The following is an 18,816-nucleotide window of genomic DNA, read 5'->3' on the forward strand; positions in this document are numbered from 1 at the left end:
TAATAAATTTCATAGCAGAGGAAGCTTCTACAGGACTCTTTGACCATCTGTTTGTTGCATGTAAGTAATTTAATTTTCAGGAAATGAAACATTTGGTCAAGGACAGGAAAGAATAGTGGGCATTCACACATAACAGATTGATGACATATCCAAGGGGTGAATATAAGTTGTTTGAAAGTCTGGGAGGAAGTAGCAATCAGAGATCAGGACAAAAATTTTCCTGACCTAAGTTGCCTAGAAAAATCTTATGCAATAATGGAAAGAAGACACTGGAAATGCACACTTTTATGAAAGTAGTCATAATTTACTAAAACAGCTAATTAACTAATTCTTAGTTTTTGTGTATATTCTAGACTATATTTTTGGTTTCATGTTAAATATGACTTAAATATTGATACAGAGTATATACTTATATTCCATAATACAAATGTCTTGCTTTATTATAAATCTAGAATTGAAAACTTATCCCATATATTTAGTTATGATAAGTTAAAGTTGCCATATTTTTCTCTTATCTTTCACCTTTCACTCTATTACCATCAGGTTTATTCTATTCAAGCATACAAGAGATGAGGAGAAGATTTTACACTCTTTTCAACAGTTGTTGCTGTTGTTGTTATTGTTGTTTTGGCACTGAATTGAACCTGGAGCCTTGGGACTGAACTATATTCCCAGCCCTTTGTATTTCAAGACAGGGTCCAACTAACTTGCTAAATTGCTCAGTCTGTGTTCGAATTTGTGATCCTCCTGCCTCAGCCTCCTACAGTACTAGGATTACAGGCTTGTACCACCAAGCCTGGCTTTTCAATAGGTTTTTAGGTGCAACACAATATTAATATGAGGACTTCCGATGACTTTTCTTTCTTTCTTTTTTTTTTTAGTACCAGGGATCGAACTTGGGGCCTTACACTTGCGAGGCAGGCGGCAGAACCACTGAGCTAAATCCCTGGCCCTGATGACTTTTCAATTAAAGGACTTACTAATTTAGCTCAAGTTGTGGCAGGAAAAACGAGAGTTGAAAGTGATGAGACCAGGATCTAAATTCTAAATGATAATGGAGTAAAAAGCAGAATATCTGTGGTCTAGCAGTACTGGTAGGCCATGAGTATCTTTCTCAAAGGTACAGTACTGAAGCAGTAGCTTTGTTAATTTTCCTTGGTGCCAGTTTTCTAAGCTGAGAAAAAGTGCACCATCTTATCCATTTTATAATCACAGTCTCTTACAATCCTGCTTCATTTAATGGTCCTGGAAATCACAAATCTACCATTGTCAGGGTATTTCTTTCCACCATGCTAATCTTTCCTTACGTAATTTGTGAAAACCTTTGTATGATTCCATTATTTCCCCAGGGGTGGAAATGAAGAATTGAAAATAAGCTGTGCAGATGATAGCGATCAGGTTATAAAGATGGTTCTGAGAGGGGAAACAAAACAAATGGGATCCTGTTAGCCTTCCCATCTCCAAGTAGGTAATAAATATCAGGCAATACAGGCCACCAGGCAGATATTCTGAGATTGGAGAAACATGCGAAAACTGGAGATTTTACAAGTAGGTTGGGATAATATGACCTGCCCATGCTGCCTTTACCAGCCCTGGGTGGCAGGTTAAAAAAAAAAGTTTGATGAGATTTTGCCAATGACTGTTGGAATATGAGGAGTTAAATAAAGTGTGGGGTCTAACACTATGATTCCCGCAGAGTAACCCTACTGCTCTATATTTTACCCACAACTATGAACAGACCAAACCATTAGAATGGTATGTGGAGCTTTACAACTGGACCTTAGCACCAGAAATGTGCCTGACCTTTTGATATCAGCTTAGGATAAACCAGGTACATTCTGGCTTGATGAAGTTTCTTTTGTTCTAACCTATATGCTGACCCTTCATGCAAATTCTGAGGACCCTCTTGATCTACACTCAGGATCACACTTCTCTCATAAGTCCTACCAATAAATTGCACTCAGTGGAATCCTGGATATAACTGCCTCTTTCATCATTCATTCTGAGCACCTTGAGGTTCTCATACAGTGGGACTAGGTTTTTCCAAAACCTAAGGCTTCATATTTTACCGGGAATTATAATGGTTTTAAGTGATAACAGTTAAATAACAAAACAATACTACCAGAAAGCAAAAATCCCAGTGCTTCCTTATCATTTAGTGTATAGAAATAAAATTTGGAAAATTGAAATATGGCTCAATATAAGTAGTTATCATTATAATTTAATGATACTAATAGTCTCAACACCTAAAAGTCTTTTATTTCATTTGTGTGCCTATGCATGAGGAAAAGGTCAATGAATAGGAATGGAAAAAAGAGGTAGGATGCTTTTCCTTAGAGAATTTGAGAAGCCCATACTGCACAATTTTGTCTCAAGGATGCTTATTTTCCCTTTTTTCTCTTCACACCAAGACTTGGATATTTGCAAATGTGTTATTGTATGACTTATGTAAGAAGATATTTTACTCTAATGATGTAATTACTTTCCATCAGTGTGCATCCTTGCTGTGTTTTCTTGATGATGACACAGGTGCTTCTGTTCTGAGACCAACAAAGCAAAGGTTGTGTGCTTTACCACCTGGAAGCTCTTGGTCTATCGTGTGCAGAGATCATTTGGTTGTTGCATGCGACTGTGTTTTCACTTTGTGTTTAGTTGCAACCATTCCAAAATTTAAACAGGCTTATACTTCAGGTGTTACATTTTAGGGGATAGCATATTTTGGGAAATTTCATCTGCAAAATTTTAGAAGCTGACATTGCTATTAACTTAGAACAAAGTAAAGTTAACATAAATAACTGCATACAAATAGTAAGTATATGAAAATTACTTTAACCAGGCTAGATAAAACAATTTAGCCTCTTTTGAATAGGTATTACTGGCTGAAATTTATAGTAATGAGGCCACAATCAAACTTAACAAACTGAACTTGAGGGACTCAGAAATACTCAGACCTTTCCTGGTAAACAGTGTTTATTTGTACCATCTATCAGAACTGAACTGTAATTATACTTTTGTTCTGGCCCTACTTAGCACATATGGATGCTGATTTAATATAGTTCCAAATATTGTGGAAGAAACAAGTTGAAGTATCTCTATTAATTGTTAAAGCCGATAGACTTCAGGGACAAAATTCTGTTTCTCTGGATATATTAGTAACCCCTAGAAGCACTTGTGTGTCTCCCTTGTGCTTCTCTAGCTTATGGAATCTGGGGTCCTAGTTTATGATTAAGCCTAGAGCCTGATAAATTGTGCTCAATGGCTCCCTTTCTTCTGATTCTCTAGGAAACAGCAGGTTAATGTGCCAGATGGGAGAAAATCCTCCTCTTCCTCCTGCAGCTCTGCAAGAACCTCCGGTCAAAATTTTACTTGTAAATAAATAAAGAGCAAAATAGAAGAGAGAAAAATAGAAAGTTAGGAGATATTCAAACACTTCCCCAAATTATAAATTCCACTGGTTTGGAAATATTTCAATATATATATGCTAATTGGTTTCATTTATACTACTAGTTTATCTTAGTTTGTTAAAAAGAAAGGGTTGTGTTACTATTTGTTTCTTTCTTGTGAGAATCTTTTTATGTTTTATACTCTGAGTAACTACTCTGCAGATAATGAAACACGGTGTAATACTTACTGTTATTTGGTTATTATTTGCTTATGAAATTTAGTTTTATTTATTTTATTGCAATGTAATTGTTTTATTTTCCCTAAAATAAAATAAAGCACCTTAGCTTATAGAAGACTTGAGAAAAAGTAGAATTTTCCTTTCCTTTTCCACTTCATATTCTGTGTGTAATTTAGGTAAGGACTTTCCAAGGTCTGATTCTTAATACTAATAAATTTCCCTGAAAATACACTCTCTATGCCCTTTTCTGTTTTTTGTTACTGTTCTTCCAGTTTCTTAGGTGAGAATCATGTATGGTCAATTAATGAAAAGTATGTCTTTCAGTAATACCTGTGAAGCATTTTATTCCATGAGGTAAAGAAATTGGTAGGTTTCTGGACCACATAAACATGAATGAAACCCTTTTAGGTGTTTACAGTGCATTTGGGTAGTCAGATATAATGAGGTGTAAGTCACAACAGCTCTAAGACAGTGAAAGAAATCCTGAGCTGTAACTTGGTCAGGACATTGGATGCAAGGAGAACATCAAAGGGAAGAGTAGAGTGGCAAAATACATCTTGAAACAATTGGCAGTTTTATGATGAAGTAAAAACTACCAAACCTGATATATTAATTATGCCAAGGAAAAAATGACTGCCCATACAGGTTATATGATTAAAAATTTAACATATAAATATGTGTAAACATCTTTTTTTTTGATACCAGGGATCAGACTGAGGACCTTGTGCTTTGTGAGGCAGGGGGCAGAATTATTGAGCTAAAACCTGGGCCCTGTAAACATCCATTTTAAAGGCATAGCTAAGCAATTCAATTGCAAGACCCAAAATAGTAAGGAACTCTGTGTATCTTTACTATGCTGTGTGGTCTGAACCTAGAAGAGTTCTTAGCTTGGGAGCCAACTCAGTACACACTAGTTCCAATAATGAATGGAAGAATGAACAGGGACAGTGGGGTCAAGTGATAAATAATGAGGATTTTTGAGTCTTCAGGCTATAATGAAAATATGAAAAATGTCTGACATTTTCATATGCTCAAGAGTCAGAATTTTCTAAGTTTCTTTTAGAAAACATCATAAAGAAAAAAAGTTTTCATATGTCTCCTTATTGCATTTGAGTTGTCTGTGAGTCAAATTTTAGAAAAGGAGATGGGAAGTAGTTTACACTTAGGTGTATTTTATTCTTTTCTACCTCACTACAAAGTCAACAGCTCATACTATATTGACAGACTCAGAAGGGCCAATTAAAAGGCCTAAAACCAGAAAATCAGACCCTCTACATACATATGGTAGTCTTTTACGGTTGCAATAAAGTCTAGAAAGATGCTAATTATGGAACTCTCATGCCCTGTCTCTGGTACAAATTCCAACTCTGGAGGTCTTTCCCTGCAAAAGAATTTTCCTGAGAACACCACGTGGGAGTGGAGACTGAGAGGTAATGGCCAAGTTTGGGAAGATGTTAAAAGCCATATTTTCACCTGTTACTTATGATTCAATATTGCCAAGTTAAGGATCAAGTTTTTAAAATCTTTTTTTGGTAACTGATTAGCAAGTGCTAAGCCATGAATCTATGGATTGGAATCTTAACTCTGTAGTTATCTTCTTATGAAGATAGAGAACACTGTGACTAGGGATCTGTGTTACATTGCTTGTCCAAAGCCACAAAACACTATTTTTAGAAATTCTCAGTCTCAGAAAAGTTTATTTTTTATGTATAAAAGGTATTATTATTTTTTGATTATCTGCATACAAGACCTTACTTAAGGTAGAAATTATGTCTTTTTAATTCACCATGTAGAATTCAATGAATGGCAATTAAATTAATAAATGAAGAGATGTAATCTGTTTTGTTTTGCTGGTAATATTTAAATGAAAATTAATAAAACTGAATTAGAAATTAAGATCATTTCCATACGTACAAAATTACAGGAGTTATACAAAAATTGGCTTTATCAATGGTCTAAATAGGGGATACAAGATAGCTATGCTGACTATATTAGGCAAACAACTTCTCAGTTTTCCTTTGGTCTGCAAAAACAAGTTTAATGCATGTAAGAGTTATATATACCACATAATAAATTTTATTATCAAATTCTGTCTTAAAAAGGGGACTTTTATTAATGAGAGGAGTCAAGTGATGTGCTCTATATACAGAGAGAGAGGACATTAATAAAATCAAGATGATTTGATTCTCAGACATATCTTACACACCTGATGTGCTGACAGATAATTCTCAAGTCATGTAATTATCACAGCATAAAGGAGGAATGTTTATGAAGTCAAGGTCATTTATAATGTAAAACAAAATGGTCTCAGCATGTCCATTATGAGCAAATGCTGAAACATTACTCATTAATGAATATTAATTACACATTGAAACCTGGAATTAAATAGTGAAAAAGAGGAACTGCTGCCTAGATTCAGGAAGAATAGTCCCCAGGCAGTAGTTTGATAGTTGATCTGCGTTTTCAGTTATTTTAGTGTTTTAAATATCTGTGCTGCAGATATTTGGATAACTTTGCTTTGCAGAAGTAGAAGGTACTTTACAGCTCTAGAATGAGAATCAAAGAAGTACCTGTAAAATTGCAACCTCATTACGAAGCTGGCTTTCTTGTTTAGTTGGAAATCGTAATTTGTCAATGATTTTAATAGCTACATCTCTTCCTGTTTTACGATGTTTTCCTTTAAAGTAAAAATGAAAAACATTAGCATTATTAAATATTAATATTAAAGAGCGCAAAAATTTGTAAGGACAGTTATGAAAATGATAAAAATATTCCACTGAATAACATTTCTGAAGAATATTGACTTATATTCATAAAAATTTCACCTCTTAATGCATTATTCTAAATCAAATATGTGTGCCAAAATTAGCCACAATTTAGAACATAAAAGAAGTGGGCCATAAAAAGCTATAAGTATGCAGTAGTCTAATATATCAACAGTCTTATATTTTCTCTTAAAAACATATATTTTAGAAATAGGACGTTGATATGCTTAGTAGAAAAATATTCACACCACCAGGAAAAATGCCTTAGTTAAGAAAGTATAATTTTAAAGTCTTGATATGCTAATTTATATTATAGAGAAAAGCATTACATGAGTATCCAAGTTTTTGACTTGCCTAGGGCACAATGGGCAAAGGAAAATTGTCTTGGGCTGCATGTGAAATATATTATATAGTTAATGTGTACAAGAAATGAAACTTCCTTTTCAAAAATACTTTTATTTTAATACTGAAACAAAGTAGCAGAACAAATGCCAAATTCAATAATTAAATAAGATAATGTATGTGTCTGCTAAACAGCAATAAATACCTGTCTTCTTAGGCACACACGTATGTAAGTAGACTGAAATACTATGATGGTAATGGATGCTTTTTACTAGCCGTGTTGCACACACACATGTAACCTCAGATACACATGGATTTCGATGTAACTGAATGTGGCAGGCACAGTAGAAGGAGTTAGCACCGCACTGCGGCCACCCCTACATAGCATTCCACTGCCACTTATGCAGTCTATACTCAAGCACTCTGTCACTGAGACATGAAAAATATAGCTAAAAATATCACATAATAATGTTAAAAGTGCACAATTTTGTAAGACCACATTACTAGCTGTCCAGGGCAATTGTGTTACCCCTGGGCCATTGGTCTGACAGACCTTCAATAGAGTCCTGGTCTTGTCATTGACTAGCAGTGAAACCTCAATCAAATCATGTGATCTTTCAGGATTTTAGTTTTCTTGTCTTCAGTGGTACCCCTGTGCTGATTAGGTGAAAGAAAATATATAAAGAACAAAAGTGTCTAGTTAACTATGTACTCAAAGTCATTTTATTTTCATTACCACTTTTATCTATACTATACTCCATGTATCTTGCATGACCTTTTATGGGGTCTATGGGGACCCCCAAATTCTTAACTTCTATGCTACTATACTGTAGTAAGTACAGACTATAGTGGCATTAATTGAATCTGAAAATATAAAATGAAAATGGAAATAGAAAATAGATTTCAAAAGTTTTAGTCATACATTTGAAATTCTATTATTTCAATATTTGCTATAAATCTGGTGTTCCTTCACCCTACATCCTTTTCTCACTATCCATTCTCCCTCCTTGGCTACTGCTTTCCTTTACTACCACACTGCCTTGTTTTGCGACCTCTACTTCCTTATCATCACCTTTTACTCTGACTTGCTATGCTCTTTATCTCAACTCCAGCATTTTATGACTACTGCTGTCTACAAGACCACAGCTCATTTTATCTAGATTCCTCTATCACTATAGGACTTGGCTTTTTTTCTGAAAATCTGTTCTCCTCTGCTTCATCCCATGCGTCTGGTCTTAATATTTTAGTTTTCTGTGTGCAGGCTTCCTCCTATGCATAGTCTTGCAGTGTTGATATTCCAAATTATCTGGCACTTGTTGCTCTTTCTAAAAATCTCATTTGTCATCCCTGCCTCACTCTCGACCAATGTACATGTATGTATATTTATCATGCACCTCTCTCCTGTGATTTCACTTTTTACACATAACTGTTGCACTGTAGAACAATAATCTAATATTTGGTCTCCCCTGTTACACCAGCAAAATAGTTGTTGACTCGTTGACAAATCTTTTATTAAAAAAAACTAGAGTATTTTTATGAGAATCAAAGTGACCTTGTAAATCAGAATAGAACTTAGTTTTAAAATTTAAACATATGACATATGATGACAAGTAAAATTGAGGGAGTCCTTACGATTATTTCAGAGCACTTAGCCTCACACAGAAAAGACAATTTGTAACTTACAGTAAGAAACTGAAACTTGTGATGTCATTTTTATTGAGCAGGTAAACCATTAGTATTAAGTGTTATCTAAGGTTGAATAATATCCTTAAATAGGCTAGAATTTAAAACAGAAGTTAAAATAAATTCCCAAAGGCTTGACAATAAGACAAGAGGTAAAAACCTAGTATTTTACTTCAAAAATTAAAAGAAGTCGTTACAGTAAAACAGATATATTGTTAAAGGCGTTAGAAAGTTAAAGAAATTTTTGTCCAGTTAACAAAAATGGACTTCTGTAGGTGTTCTGATCAAAGATAGAGCGAAGAAAACAGTACAAATTTGTTTATGAACTGTGACTTCCTTGCTTTTTAATGTTTTGCCTAAAGAAAGCAAATTGCTTCAATATTGTACATAGTTTGTCAATATTTAAGTGAAATAAGTTTTTTAAGAGTAAGAAACTTTCTCTTATAAACAGAAATACATCAGTTTTTCAACGAATGATTATCTCAAGAGAAATTTTAAAAGGTAAAATATGGAGGCATACACATATATACACAAAGGTCTTGCTTTTTATTTCTTTCTAGAAAATATTATTTGTGTGAACTAACCTACCTCCATAAACAATTCCAAACTGTCCAGAACCCAGTACTTCATCAGGAAAAATCTGATACACTGTGCTGATGTCCTATGAGTACAAGTCCAAGGAAAAACAAAGATGAGAGGGAACAAAGCTTTATTCCTAACAAATCATATAATTCTATTTAAACATATTATAAATATTTTGAATATTTCAAAAATAATTGTAAATACTTCATAAAATTTCATTGACTATAATGTTCAAAGCATTTTAATTAATGTAATATTGTGAAAACGACTCTGATCTTGAGTGCTAGAGGTTTTCCAATGTGTTATCAAATATGTTTTAATAGAGAGACACGAAACTCCAGAATACACAATGTCATTTAAGTATGCAGAAAGGGAGTTGCTAAATAAAATCGGTATTTAGAAATTCTATGAAGTGTTTGTGGATCCCAATCACATGTCTGAGGAACTCCTGCTGTGCCCCAGTTAGTCACCCACATCCAGATGAACCTAAGCAGGGAAAAAGAGGGGCTGTGGCCCCCTTCGTGATGCAGAGAAACTATAGAAGAATGACAGCCCACTACGGGTCTTGTCTGGGAAGCAGCTAAACAATTCCATTTTTATCATTTCTGGAGGTAAAAAGTTCTGAAACTCTCTTCTTTTCTTGTCGAAATAATAATTGGAGAACAAAGGATGGTTTTAATCTACGTTGTGATTGACTGCTGAAGAGTTCATTTAACACTATGAAGTTGTCTACTTCTAATTCCTCTTTGACTTTTTGTTTTATTTATGAAAATTTAGTCAGGGTTGTAAAGATATAGTAGCAATGAATAGAGCTTAAGCAAGTATTCTTTTAAAAGCAAACTCAAATCAGTGTTGCCAAGGCATAAACTGGTTTCTTTTGGTCACAGGTATAGTAGGAAAAATAGAGCAAAAGCTTTGAGTCACTAGAAGGAAGTGAAAAAGGCCTTATTACTTTTTGGCTATGGATACTGACAATGTAACAAAGCAAACATGATAGTTATAACATGTCTGATCTTTAATTTTCATGAATGAATAGAAAGAATGGATTTGGTTGGAACAGGTGATTAGGGTGCCAGACTGCGGACCCATGAAGTCAGATTTATGCAAATTTCTTGAGGTCTGCTTGGTACTGTAGCTGCAAGAGGGTTTACAATCCCCGTATTTGACAGTAATCCTAGGTACAAGGAATGAGAACAATGGCATGGTTAAGCTACCAATACAAATCAGTGAATTTCTTTTATCTATGTATTTATTTTATTGTGTAGCATTGACTATTAAAATTCCAATATCAAGGACTGGGGATTAGAGATCAGTGGTAGAAGGATTGCTTTCGTGGCATGTACCAGGCCCTGAGTGAAATCCCTAGTATTACAAAAAAATATGAGAAGGGTAAATATGTGAAAAATCAAGTATTACACCATAACTGCCTATCTTCTGGGATGAAAATAGATAAATGTTGCTACATTGTAGATCAGATTATAGCAAAATTACAAAACAAACATAATGCAATGTTTCTAAAATCTTATGGAAGAAAAATATTCAGTAGATACTATTTTACTTTCTAGAAAACACTGAAAAATTAAAACCATAGATTAATAAAAATCTATTTTATATTCTTATTTTCTAATAATCACATTGCCAAGTTTGGTATTAGTATGTACATACTCACCACATTTTCTTGAATCTGGCAATTTGATACTGAAATGCTCACAGAAATATCTTCTGCAAATGCATGTTGAAAATACAAACACAAAGATGTCAGTTAGAGAGGTAATAGCAAAATAAATAAAAATCAATCCTACAGGATTGGATTTAAATACATCATAGTAATTTCGATTAGGACATTTATTTGCCCTTAAAACTATAAACTCATTCTATATTTGGTTTTAAAAAATAGTATTTTGTCCGTTTAGGAATCAGAGGACTTGGGTTCAAATATTGATCTCTCTAGAGCAATTTCTTTACCTGTAAAATAGGCAAATCATTAACTTATTGGTCTTGTTTTAGGCATTAAAATAGAGATCTCAGGTAAAGTGAAAAATGATCAAGCCAAAATAATCATAAACATTCTATTATTGTGTTGGCTGTAGAGATAAACAAAAATTATGTTAGATCAGCAGATAGCACACTATAAGTTGCAAAAAGGGTAATTCACAGGTTTTATTATTAATAATCATTACGCCATTTATAATGACACTTTTATACAGACAGTCCTCTAAAATTCCTTTTTACAATTCATCCTCAATACTTTATCCTGGTTGCATGTTGGCGGACTTGATCTCATTTTACTAATGAACAGAGATTTATTCCTGGGATAAAATTATCAAGAATTACTGACTAGTTCTCACACTAAGTGCCCAGCCTAGAATGTCATGTTAGATGACTTTGGGGAAATATATTAATTCCTGTTTGTGGCATTCTAGATCAAGCTTAAACTGAGTAGATGACTTTTATGAACAAATAGCTCTAGAGATCTATAATTGCCTATAGAGATCTACAATTGTAGTAGCTAATGTAAAGTGGCCGTGGAAAATTAAATCAATCATGCTGGAGTCTGAACTCATAAATCTGTAAAAAAAAAAATTAATAAAAGATAAAGACAGTGGAGCAGCTTCTACTTAGAGACACCAATGTTTTCCAACATCCTAAATCCACTGCAAGGTCTATTTCTTCATTTGTTCTTCGGAAAGGCCGAATGCTTATTTACTGAGCCAGAGGTGGGCAGACCAAGCTTCATGCCAGGAAGGAAAAAGGCAGACTTACTGTGCAAGTTGGTTCCTGAGCCCAGAGAGGAGCCCTTGGGAATGACGGGCATGAGCGCATGTTGGATGGCCATTTCCCACCTCCTGGCCACATCTGCACCGACACCACTGGTGAGGACACTGCTATTTGGTGGGGGGCTGGAAGGATTGACTGTATCTTCTCCCACATAATACACTACATTTGTTGTAGTGATTTCAAAACAGTGAGGATTGGCTCCATTAGGAATTAATGCTGAAGTTTTTGCTGCTTCCAGAGATAAAATTTCTGATAAAGGAATTTCCTGTGGAAGAAAGAGTGTCCTCAATGTAGGATTTCAAACGCATGCAAACTTTTAATTGAACTTCATGCCAGGAACATGCGAGAAATGACATTATAGTCATTTATATAAAATATTTTTATAAAATGAAGTAATATTAATAAAATTCAAAAATATTTTGATAATAGGAAGTCTTAGTATCACTTTTTTCTAGAAATTAAAGTTTCTTTTTTTTGGTACCGGAGATTGAATTCGGGACCTTGCATTTGCAAGGCAGGCGGCAGAACCACTGAGCTAAATCCGCAGCCCACAAGTTACTTTTTAATAATAATCATATGTCAGGAATAAGCATTATTAAAAATAATGGTTTTGAATCGTCATCAAAATCCAAGACTTGGAACATGAATAATATTTTAAATGGTGAGGCAAAATGATGACATTTTTGAAATGCATTTGGGTTTATAGCACAATTTTAAAATGCCAACTATATAAAGTACTGAAAGTAAGCATGATTTAATTCAGTACATGTTAGTGTAAACACAAGTGAATAGATTTAGTGAGGAAAAAATTACAGCACTTGGTCTTTTACAAATACAGTTGTTTTAAAAACCATATAAACATTAAATAATTGCCACATTGTCTCCTAGGAAGTATGAAGTGACTAAAAAATAACCTTTAAAACAAAATGCTTAATTGTCTGTAGTAGCTAATGTAAAGTGGCCATGGAAAATTACATCAATCATGCTGGAGTCTGAACTCGTTTTAAAGAAGCAAGTATCTACTATTTCCATTTCGAGTTTCTTTTGGAGTTGTGTTTTACTGGGTCATTTATTATGCCACATCTGTGTTATTTAATGTAGAGAGATAGAAAGAAAATTGCTGCCAAGTACTTCTCTAGAGGAAAGTATTCCTTATAAATATTGGCAAGCATGAAGAAATCATACAATGTTTCTTAATTTCCAGTGATGTGCTGGATATAATGGATAGCAGGAATTTACTTTTGGTTCATCTGCTGTGACCACTGATTTCCTTGTTAAATCACACAACTGTGCTAAAGTATTCAATTAAACTTCCCCTCCTTCCTTCTTTGTACCATCCCTTAGAGCCGAGCTGCAAGCACGCCCCAGGAAAATGTGAGATTCACAGATAAAGCAAGAGGTTACAATGAGATTCTTAAGAAATCTGGAAACTATAGACAAGAAAAAATATCTCCCAGAGGAAGCACAGACAGAGTCATGTCTGTTGGACATATTTCATATTTCCGACACTCTACACGCTCATGAAAAAGCAGGAAAGGACACTGAACTACAATCAAAGAAAGAGCCACATTTACCTTGTAGTACCTGCTTCCTGTGTCATTTTGAAAGAGTGTGATGCATTTGCTATCCAATCTCCAATAGTGCCGTTTCCGCTGAAACAGAAGTTAGATTCAAGATCTCTTGAAAGCTTTAAATATATCCTAGATTGATAAAATAAGTATATTTTCTCAATGGGAAAATAGAAAATGGTGGTGGAAAATGTATGGACTTTGATTAAGATAAACACACTCAATTTGACTCTAGAAATTCACTATGTAGCAAATGTTGTGCGATGTGTTTCTGCATCTACATTAGACAGTCATGAGTAATAAAGAAGCTAATGTATTGGCACCCAGGGAAGTACCTGGCCGTCAGTATGTGCACAGTCAATGGGAAATATCATTTTAAAATTTGACTGCTTGAAGAGCTAAAGGTGTATTTATAGTCTGTAATAAAATAAGGCTTAGTAGGAGGTGTAATGTTTATTCAAGCTTATTATTTCAAAACATAGGAAATGTCATGCTGTTCTAGCCAGGTATTTTGGCTTCCATTACCAATAGAAGAATTCTGAACATTACAACAGAACTAAAGAATATTTTGCTGGATGGCATCTTGACTCCATAGTAGCAACTTAAAGTTAAACAAATGCATCAAGTAAATCTACCTTCTCTTAAGTTCACTCCATATCTAACAATTTGGTGATAAAGTTCTTGTTCAACCTAGGTAAATCTTTCATGATTTTAGGATATGACACACATGCACGTGTGTGTATTTTCATATTTTTTAGACCCAGCGCCCTCCTAACATTATTTTTGGCTTTATATGCAACCAATCTTAGACTAGTTAAATATATTAAATATATATCAAATATCCTACAACCTGTCAAAGAAGAACTAGATAGTATTCAGTTGAGTTTCACAGTAAGTGTGGATGTTATCTTTTTCCAGCAAGAAGCCTGAAATTATAGATAGATCAATTAGGATATTTATAGCTGTCTATTATCTAAAGAAATGATGGATAAGAGCAAATTAGAAAAGGACTATCAATGACTGAGAAATCAGCCTTTCAATTAGTTTAACTTTGATATGTGGATCAAACTGTTCTCTGGCTTACACATATACACAACCTCATTCATCAACCATTACAAAAATTTGGAAATGTAAATGACTCTAAGTACGGGACTACTATACTCCTGGACTTTTACTATTTTAAGTGAACAAGTAAAGATTTAAGAAGTAATCAATAATTCCAGCACTCAGGAGGCTGAGGCAAGAGGATTGCCATAAGTTCAAGGCCAGCCTGGGCTACACAGTAAGTTCAAGGACAGCTTGAACAACAAAGTGAGACCCTGTCTCAAAAAACCAAAAAAAAAAAAAAAAAAGGAAGAAGTAATCAACATTCATCTGTTATCTTTCCTCACTCCCTAAAATGCCTAAAATTCAGCATTCCTTTTATAATTCTCTACCACTGAGGAGTACTATCATGATTTAAATCTGGACTGTTCCCCTAAAGGCTCATGTGCTCTGAGGTGGGGCTTTTGGAAGGTAACTGTATCACTGGGATGCTAAGCTCATCAGTGGATTAGTCTACTGAGAAGTTCAGAGCTGAATGTGCTATTAGGAAGGGGGATCTGGTCAGAGAAAGTGGGTCACTGAAGGTGTGACCTGGAAGGGTTTATCTTCATCTCTGGCTCCTCCTTTAGTTCTCTGCTTCCTGGCTACCATGAGATGAGCAGCCCTTCTCCACCTAGGCCCTCTCACCATGCCCTTTCTGCCTTGGAGCCAGCTCACCACGGACTATAACCGAGGCCCAAAATAAATCACTTCTCCTTTAAGTTGTGGGTGTCTGGTATGTGTCTTAGCAATGAGGAAAGTGATGAAGAACAGTGCTCGGAAAGCCATGCTGCAGCTTTCCTGACTACTGGAAATAACAGCTGGACATGCAAGTTATCTGGAGATCGGTTCAGTAATCAAGGTAAATAATTTTGTTTTCCTAAAATGGTTTTCTACGTTATTTTTCTTTTGCAATGTCTCTACCTGATCCTACCCCATGGGGCATCCCATAGTCCTGAGAGGGTGCCAGCAGCAGCAGCTTCTCTGATCACAGTCAGGACCCGTGAACTGCTCGCTTTCTGTGAATCTTACCAGTGTGTCCTTGCTGGTGTAGTGGACCATCCACCCTTCCTTCATCACGGAACTGCTTTTCCTCTTTGTGTGCTTGATAGACTGCACCACCCTCATGAGTGGGATATTGTTGCTTGTAGATGGACTTGAAAAGTCAAAATATTGTAAGAGAGAAATGTTCTCAGATTCATATCTTTTCTTGAATAAAACCTTATTTCAATTATGTCAAAGTGAAAGTCAAAAAACTTCACATCTCATTTTCATTGAAAGGTACTGGCAGAATAGCACAGTTCAGAAAATGGGCTACTTGGAAGAATGATGGGCATTAAATGTACATTTTAAAGATCTCAACATAGGGTAATAAGCACCTTGTTTCAGGTGGACCTGAAGGGAGTTCAGTCTTCCGTCAAACAGCAGATTGCTATCAATGTATCAAAGCCAAAATATTTCATACATGAAAGCTTAGTTGCTTATTTATTACATGTTATATGTATATGGTCAATCATCTACAGATTATATTTTGCAAAATGAATTTCAGTCACTGAAGAATTTCTTTAAAATTACAAACTGTCTTGTTAACTGTTTTTTACATAATTATTATCCATGGAATTATGCTGGTCTCTCAGTCCCCTTCATGAGAGAGTCCCTACCACATGCCTCTCTCTTTCTGTCTCTGTCTCTTACCACCTGTTACGGTTGAGATCTAACGTGTCCCCCAAGTGTCTTGTGTGTGTGGAAGGTGACTTGATCCCGGGGGCACTGTGCTCATCAGTGGGTTCATGCACTGAGGAGTTCAGTAGCTGAATGTGCTGATACGATCTGGGGCCCGGTTGGAGGTGAGTCACTGAGGGCAGGACCTGAAAAAAATATTTGTGTTCCCAACTCCTGCAGCCATTCCCATCTTTTTCTTTTTCTTTCTTTTTTTTTTTTTTTGGCACTGGGGATCGGACTTGGATCCTTGCAGTTGCAAGGCAGGCAGTGGAACCACTGAGCTAAATCCCTAGCCCTATTCCCCTCTCTTTCTACTTTCTGCCTACCACACTTGAGAACCATTTTCATCATGCCCTTGTGCCATCCCGTTTCTACCTTGGAACCAGCCAACCATGCACTTAAAACTGGGGGCCAAAATAAAATGCTTGCCCTTCATGTTTTGGGTGTAGAGTAATTTGTACTAGTAAAGGGAAAATAACTAAGACACCTTCCCTCACCCGTGCCTCCTCATGACCCCAAATCCTTACATACTAGAGAAATTTATACCCTTCACAAGGAAGTTAGGTAATAAGACTAATATCCAATATTTTAAAATGTTTACGTGCCATTAAATGAAAAAAAAAACTTGTCACTACATTTCTCTACTCTTGTGAACAATTTTAGTCTGTCAATGAATTTGACATTTGTAAAATGGACACAAATGTTGCACTATGCTTTATAGTATAAATTAGAGGCTGGGAAAGTTTTTTTGTAAAAGACTAGGTAATAAATATTTTAGGCTTTATAGAATATGTAACTCTACTGTTGTAGTATAAAAGCAGCCATAGACAATATGAATGGGCATAGCTATATTCCAATAAAATGAATTACAATACAGGCAGCAGTCCAATTTGGCCTGACTGTGCTAACTCCTGATAAAAAAAAAAAAGTGAGGACAAGCCAGTGGCAAAAAAGTACAGATAACATGAGAAATTGTACTTCAGAAATGAGCAAAAGAACAGTAAGAAAGGTATAGGCTGAATGTGATATTTATAATAGGGCTGAACCATGGAATAGACAGAAACTGCTGGGGCTGAGAGCCCTACATATTTTCACACAATGAACTCTGAATTACTGTTAACTTAGCAGTATGCTTGTGAATGGCAAATATGATCATCACTTACATGCCAAGGAAAATGGGTCTGTGGATGAGGCAGTGCTGGGAAGGAGCCAAACTACACTTCTTCTAGGGAACCTGGACCTCTTAACTCTAAGGATACTCATCCACAATTCAGAGGTCATTCATAATGAAACTAGACACATACTTCAAATTTCTTTCTAGATTGAAATACCAGAGCTTAAAAGGTAAATACCGCATGGGTTCCACTGTTGGGTTGAGGCTGGCATTTGTGCTCTCACCTGATGGTTCTGTTGGAGTCCTCCTGGTCGGGGTCTGCATCCTGCATTTCCCCACTGTCACTCTGGCCCTCGGCCATGGCCATCTCCGCATCTTGGACCATTGCCTCCTCCATATCATCCATAAGCCCACTGTTTCTTTCACTGTCATTATCATCACTTCCTTCTTCCATGACCACATCAGATTCTGCCCCAGGGCTCAGCAAATCTAGAAAATTGTTTTGACCCATGAAGATAAGTCTGGAATCTTGGAGCCAGAGCTTAAGAGAAAGGCACTCCTAAAACAAATCAATTGGAAACCCTAAAAAAAGGCAGTCCTGTGAAGAATTTCTCTTTTCACTTTTCATTTTAGTTCCTAAGTATATGAATGTATGTGAGGGTGAATATGTAATCTTTTGAGGCAGACTCTTATTTTCCATATCCCTAACCCTAAAACATGACAAGTCATGGAGAGCTTTGGAAGGAAGCCAAAGACAGAAGCACAGCATTGGGAGGCAAAGTGATACCAGACACAAGTGAACAGGAAACTGATCATATTTCACAGCACAGCTCTTGTGGGAAAACGAAAGACAGGGGAAGGTGATGGAAAATTTTGCATAAAAGACAATTCAGGGTCAATGACTCTTACTATTCCAGTAACTTTTAAAGTCATGGATTCCAACATATTAAATTGGTCACAGAAGCTGTAGCTTTTAAATACCTAAGATACTGGATACTTGAATATTGAATTCTATTGTTAGGTACAGCAGTTGGTCTTAATGCAAAAATTTTAATTATTTTACTTATACCAATTACTTATTTAAAAATTAGAGAAACAGGTCACTTAGAGTCTCTGGCTTGCCAAGTTTGGAAAATTCACATTTCGTGGAATTTTTCTGATTATATGGGAAAATGCAATTTCAAAATATTCAACATCAAACACAACTATTTCCCTTTAGTTATAGCTATCAAGTACATGCTGACATTCCCTAGGATCAAACAAAGTCAATATTACATGCCACATAAAATGGGAAAACTGCCAAGTTTTTAATTTTGACAGCTAATTCACAAATCTCCATTTCAGAAATCGATGTGTTTGAGAATGTTTCCTAGACAGCAATCCTTTCTTCTTCCTTCTCCAAGAATATATTTTCTTTTCTAGAGAAGAAAATCCTAGAGCAAAGTAAGTTATTCATTCTTCAGCTTTTTAGTGACAAAGATATTCAACTTGTGTCTTTGGTCTTTTACAGCCATTTTTCTTTCCAGACTGGAAGACCGCTATCAGACTGACAGTACA

At 35.4% G+C, this 18,816-nt stretch overlaps 1 protein-coding gene across 12 annotated transcripts in view; it reads right to left on the minus strand.

The window, feature by feature from the left end:
* The window catches only part of Prkd1 (protein kinase D1), a 314,640-nt gene that overhangs the window by 24,793 nt on the left and 271,031 nt on the right, over window positions 1-18,816 (minus strand). For all 12 annotated transcript variants that reach the window (XM_013065310.3, XM_004864045.3, XM_004864046.3 and 9 more), the window contains 7 exons: window positions 17,544-17,748; window positions 15,456-15,579; window positions 13,347-13,424; window positions 11,758-12,037; window positions 10,664-10,716; window positions 9,001-9,073; window positions 6,193-6,299 (listed from right to left, as the gene is read on the minus strand). In XM_013065310.3, the coding sequence (XP_012920764.2) occupies window positions 6,193-6,299; window positions 9,001-9,073; window positions 10,664-10,716; window positions 11,758-12,037; window positions 13,347-13,424; window positions 15,456-15,579; window positions 17,544-17,748 (920 nt within the window). The remainder of the gene's footprint in view (window positions 1-6,192; window positions 6,300-9,000; window positions 9,074-10,663; window positions 10,717-11,757; window positions 12,038-13,346; window positions 13,425-15,455; window positions 15,580-17,543; window positions 17,749-18,816) is intronic.

Source organism: Heterocephalus glaber, unplaced genomic scaffold (assembly GCF_053883595.1).
Source record: "Heterocephalus glaber isolate CG9 unplaced genomic scaffold, H.glaber_assembly_v1.0 deba00001662, whole genome shotgun sequence".
Lineage (NCBI taxonomy): Eukaryota > Metazoa > Chordata > Mammalia > Rodentia > Bathyergidae > Heterocephalus > Heterocephalus glaber.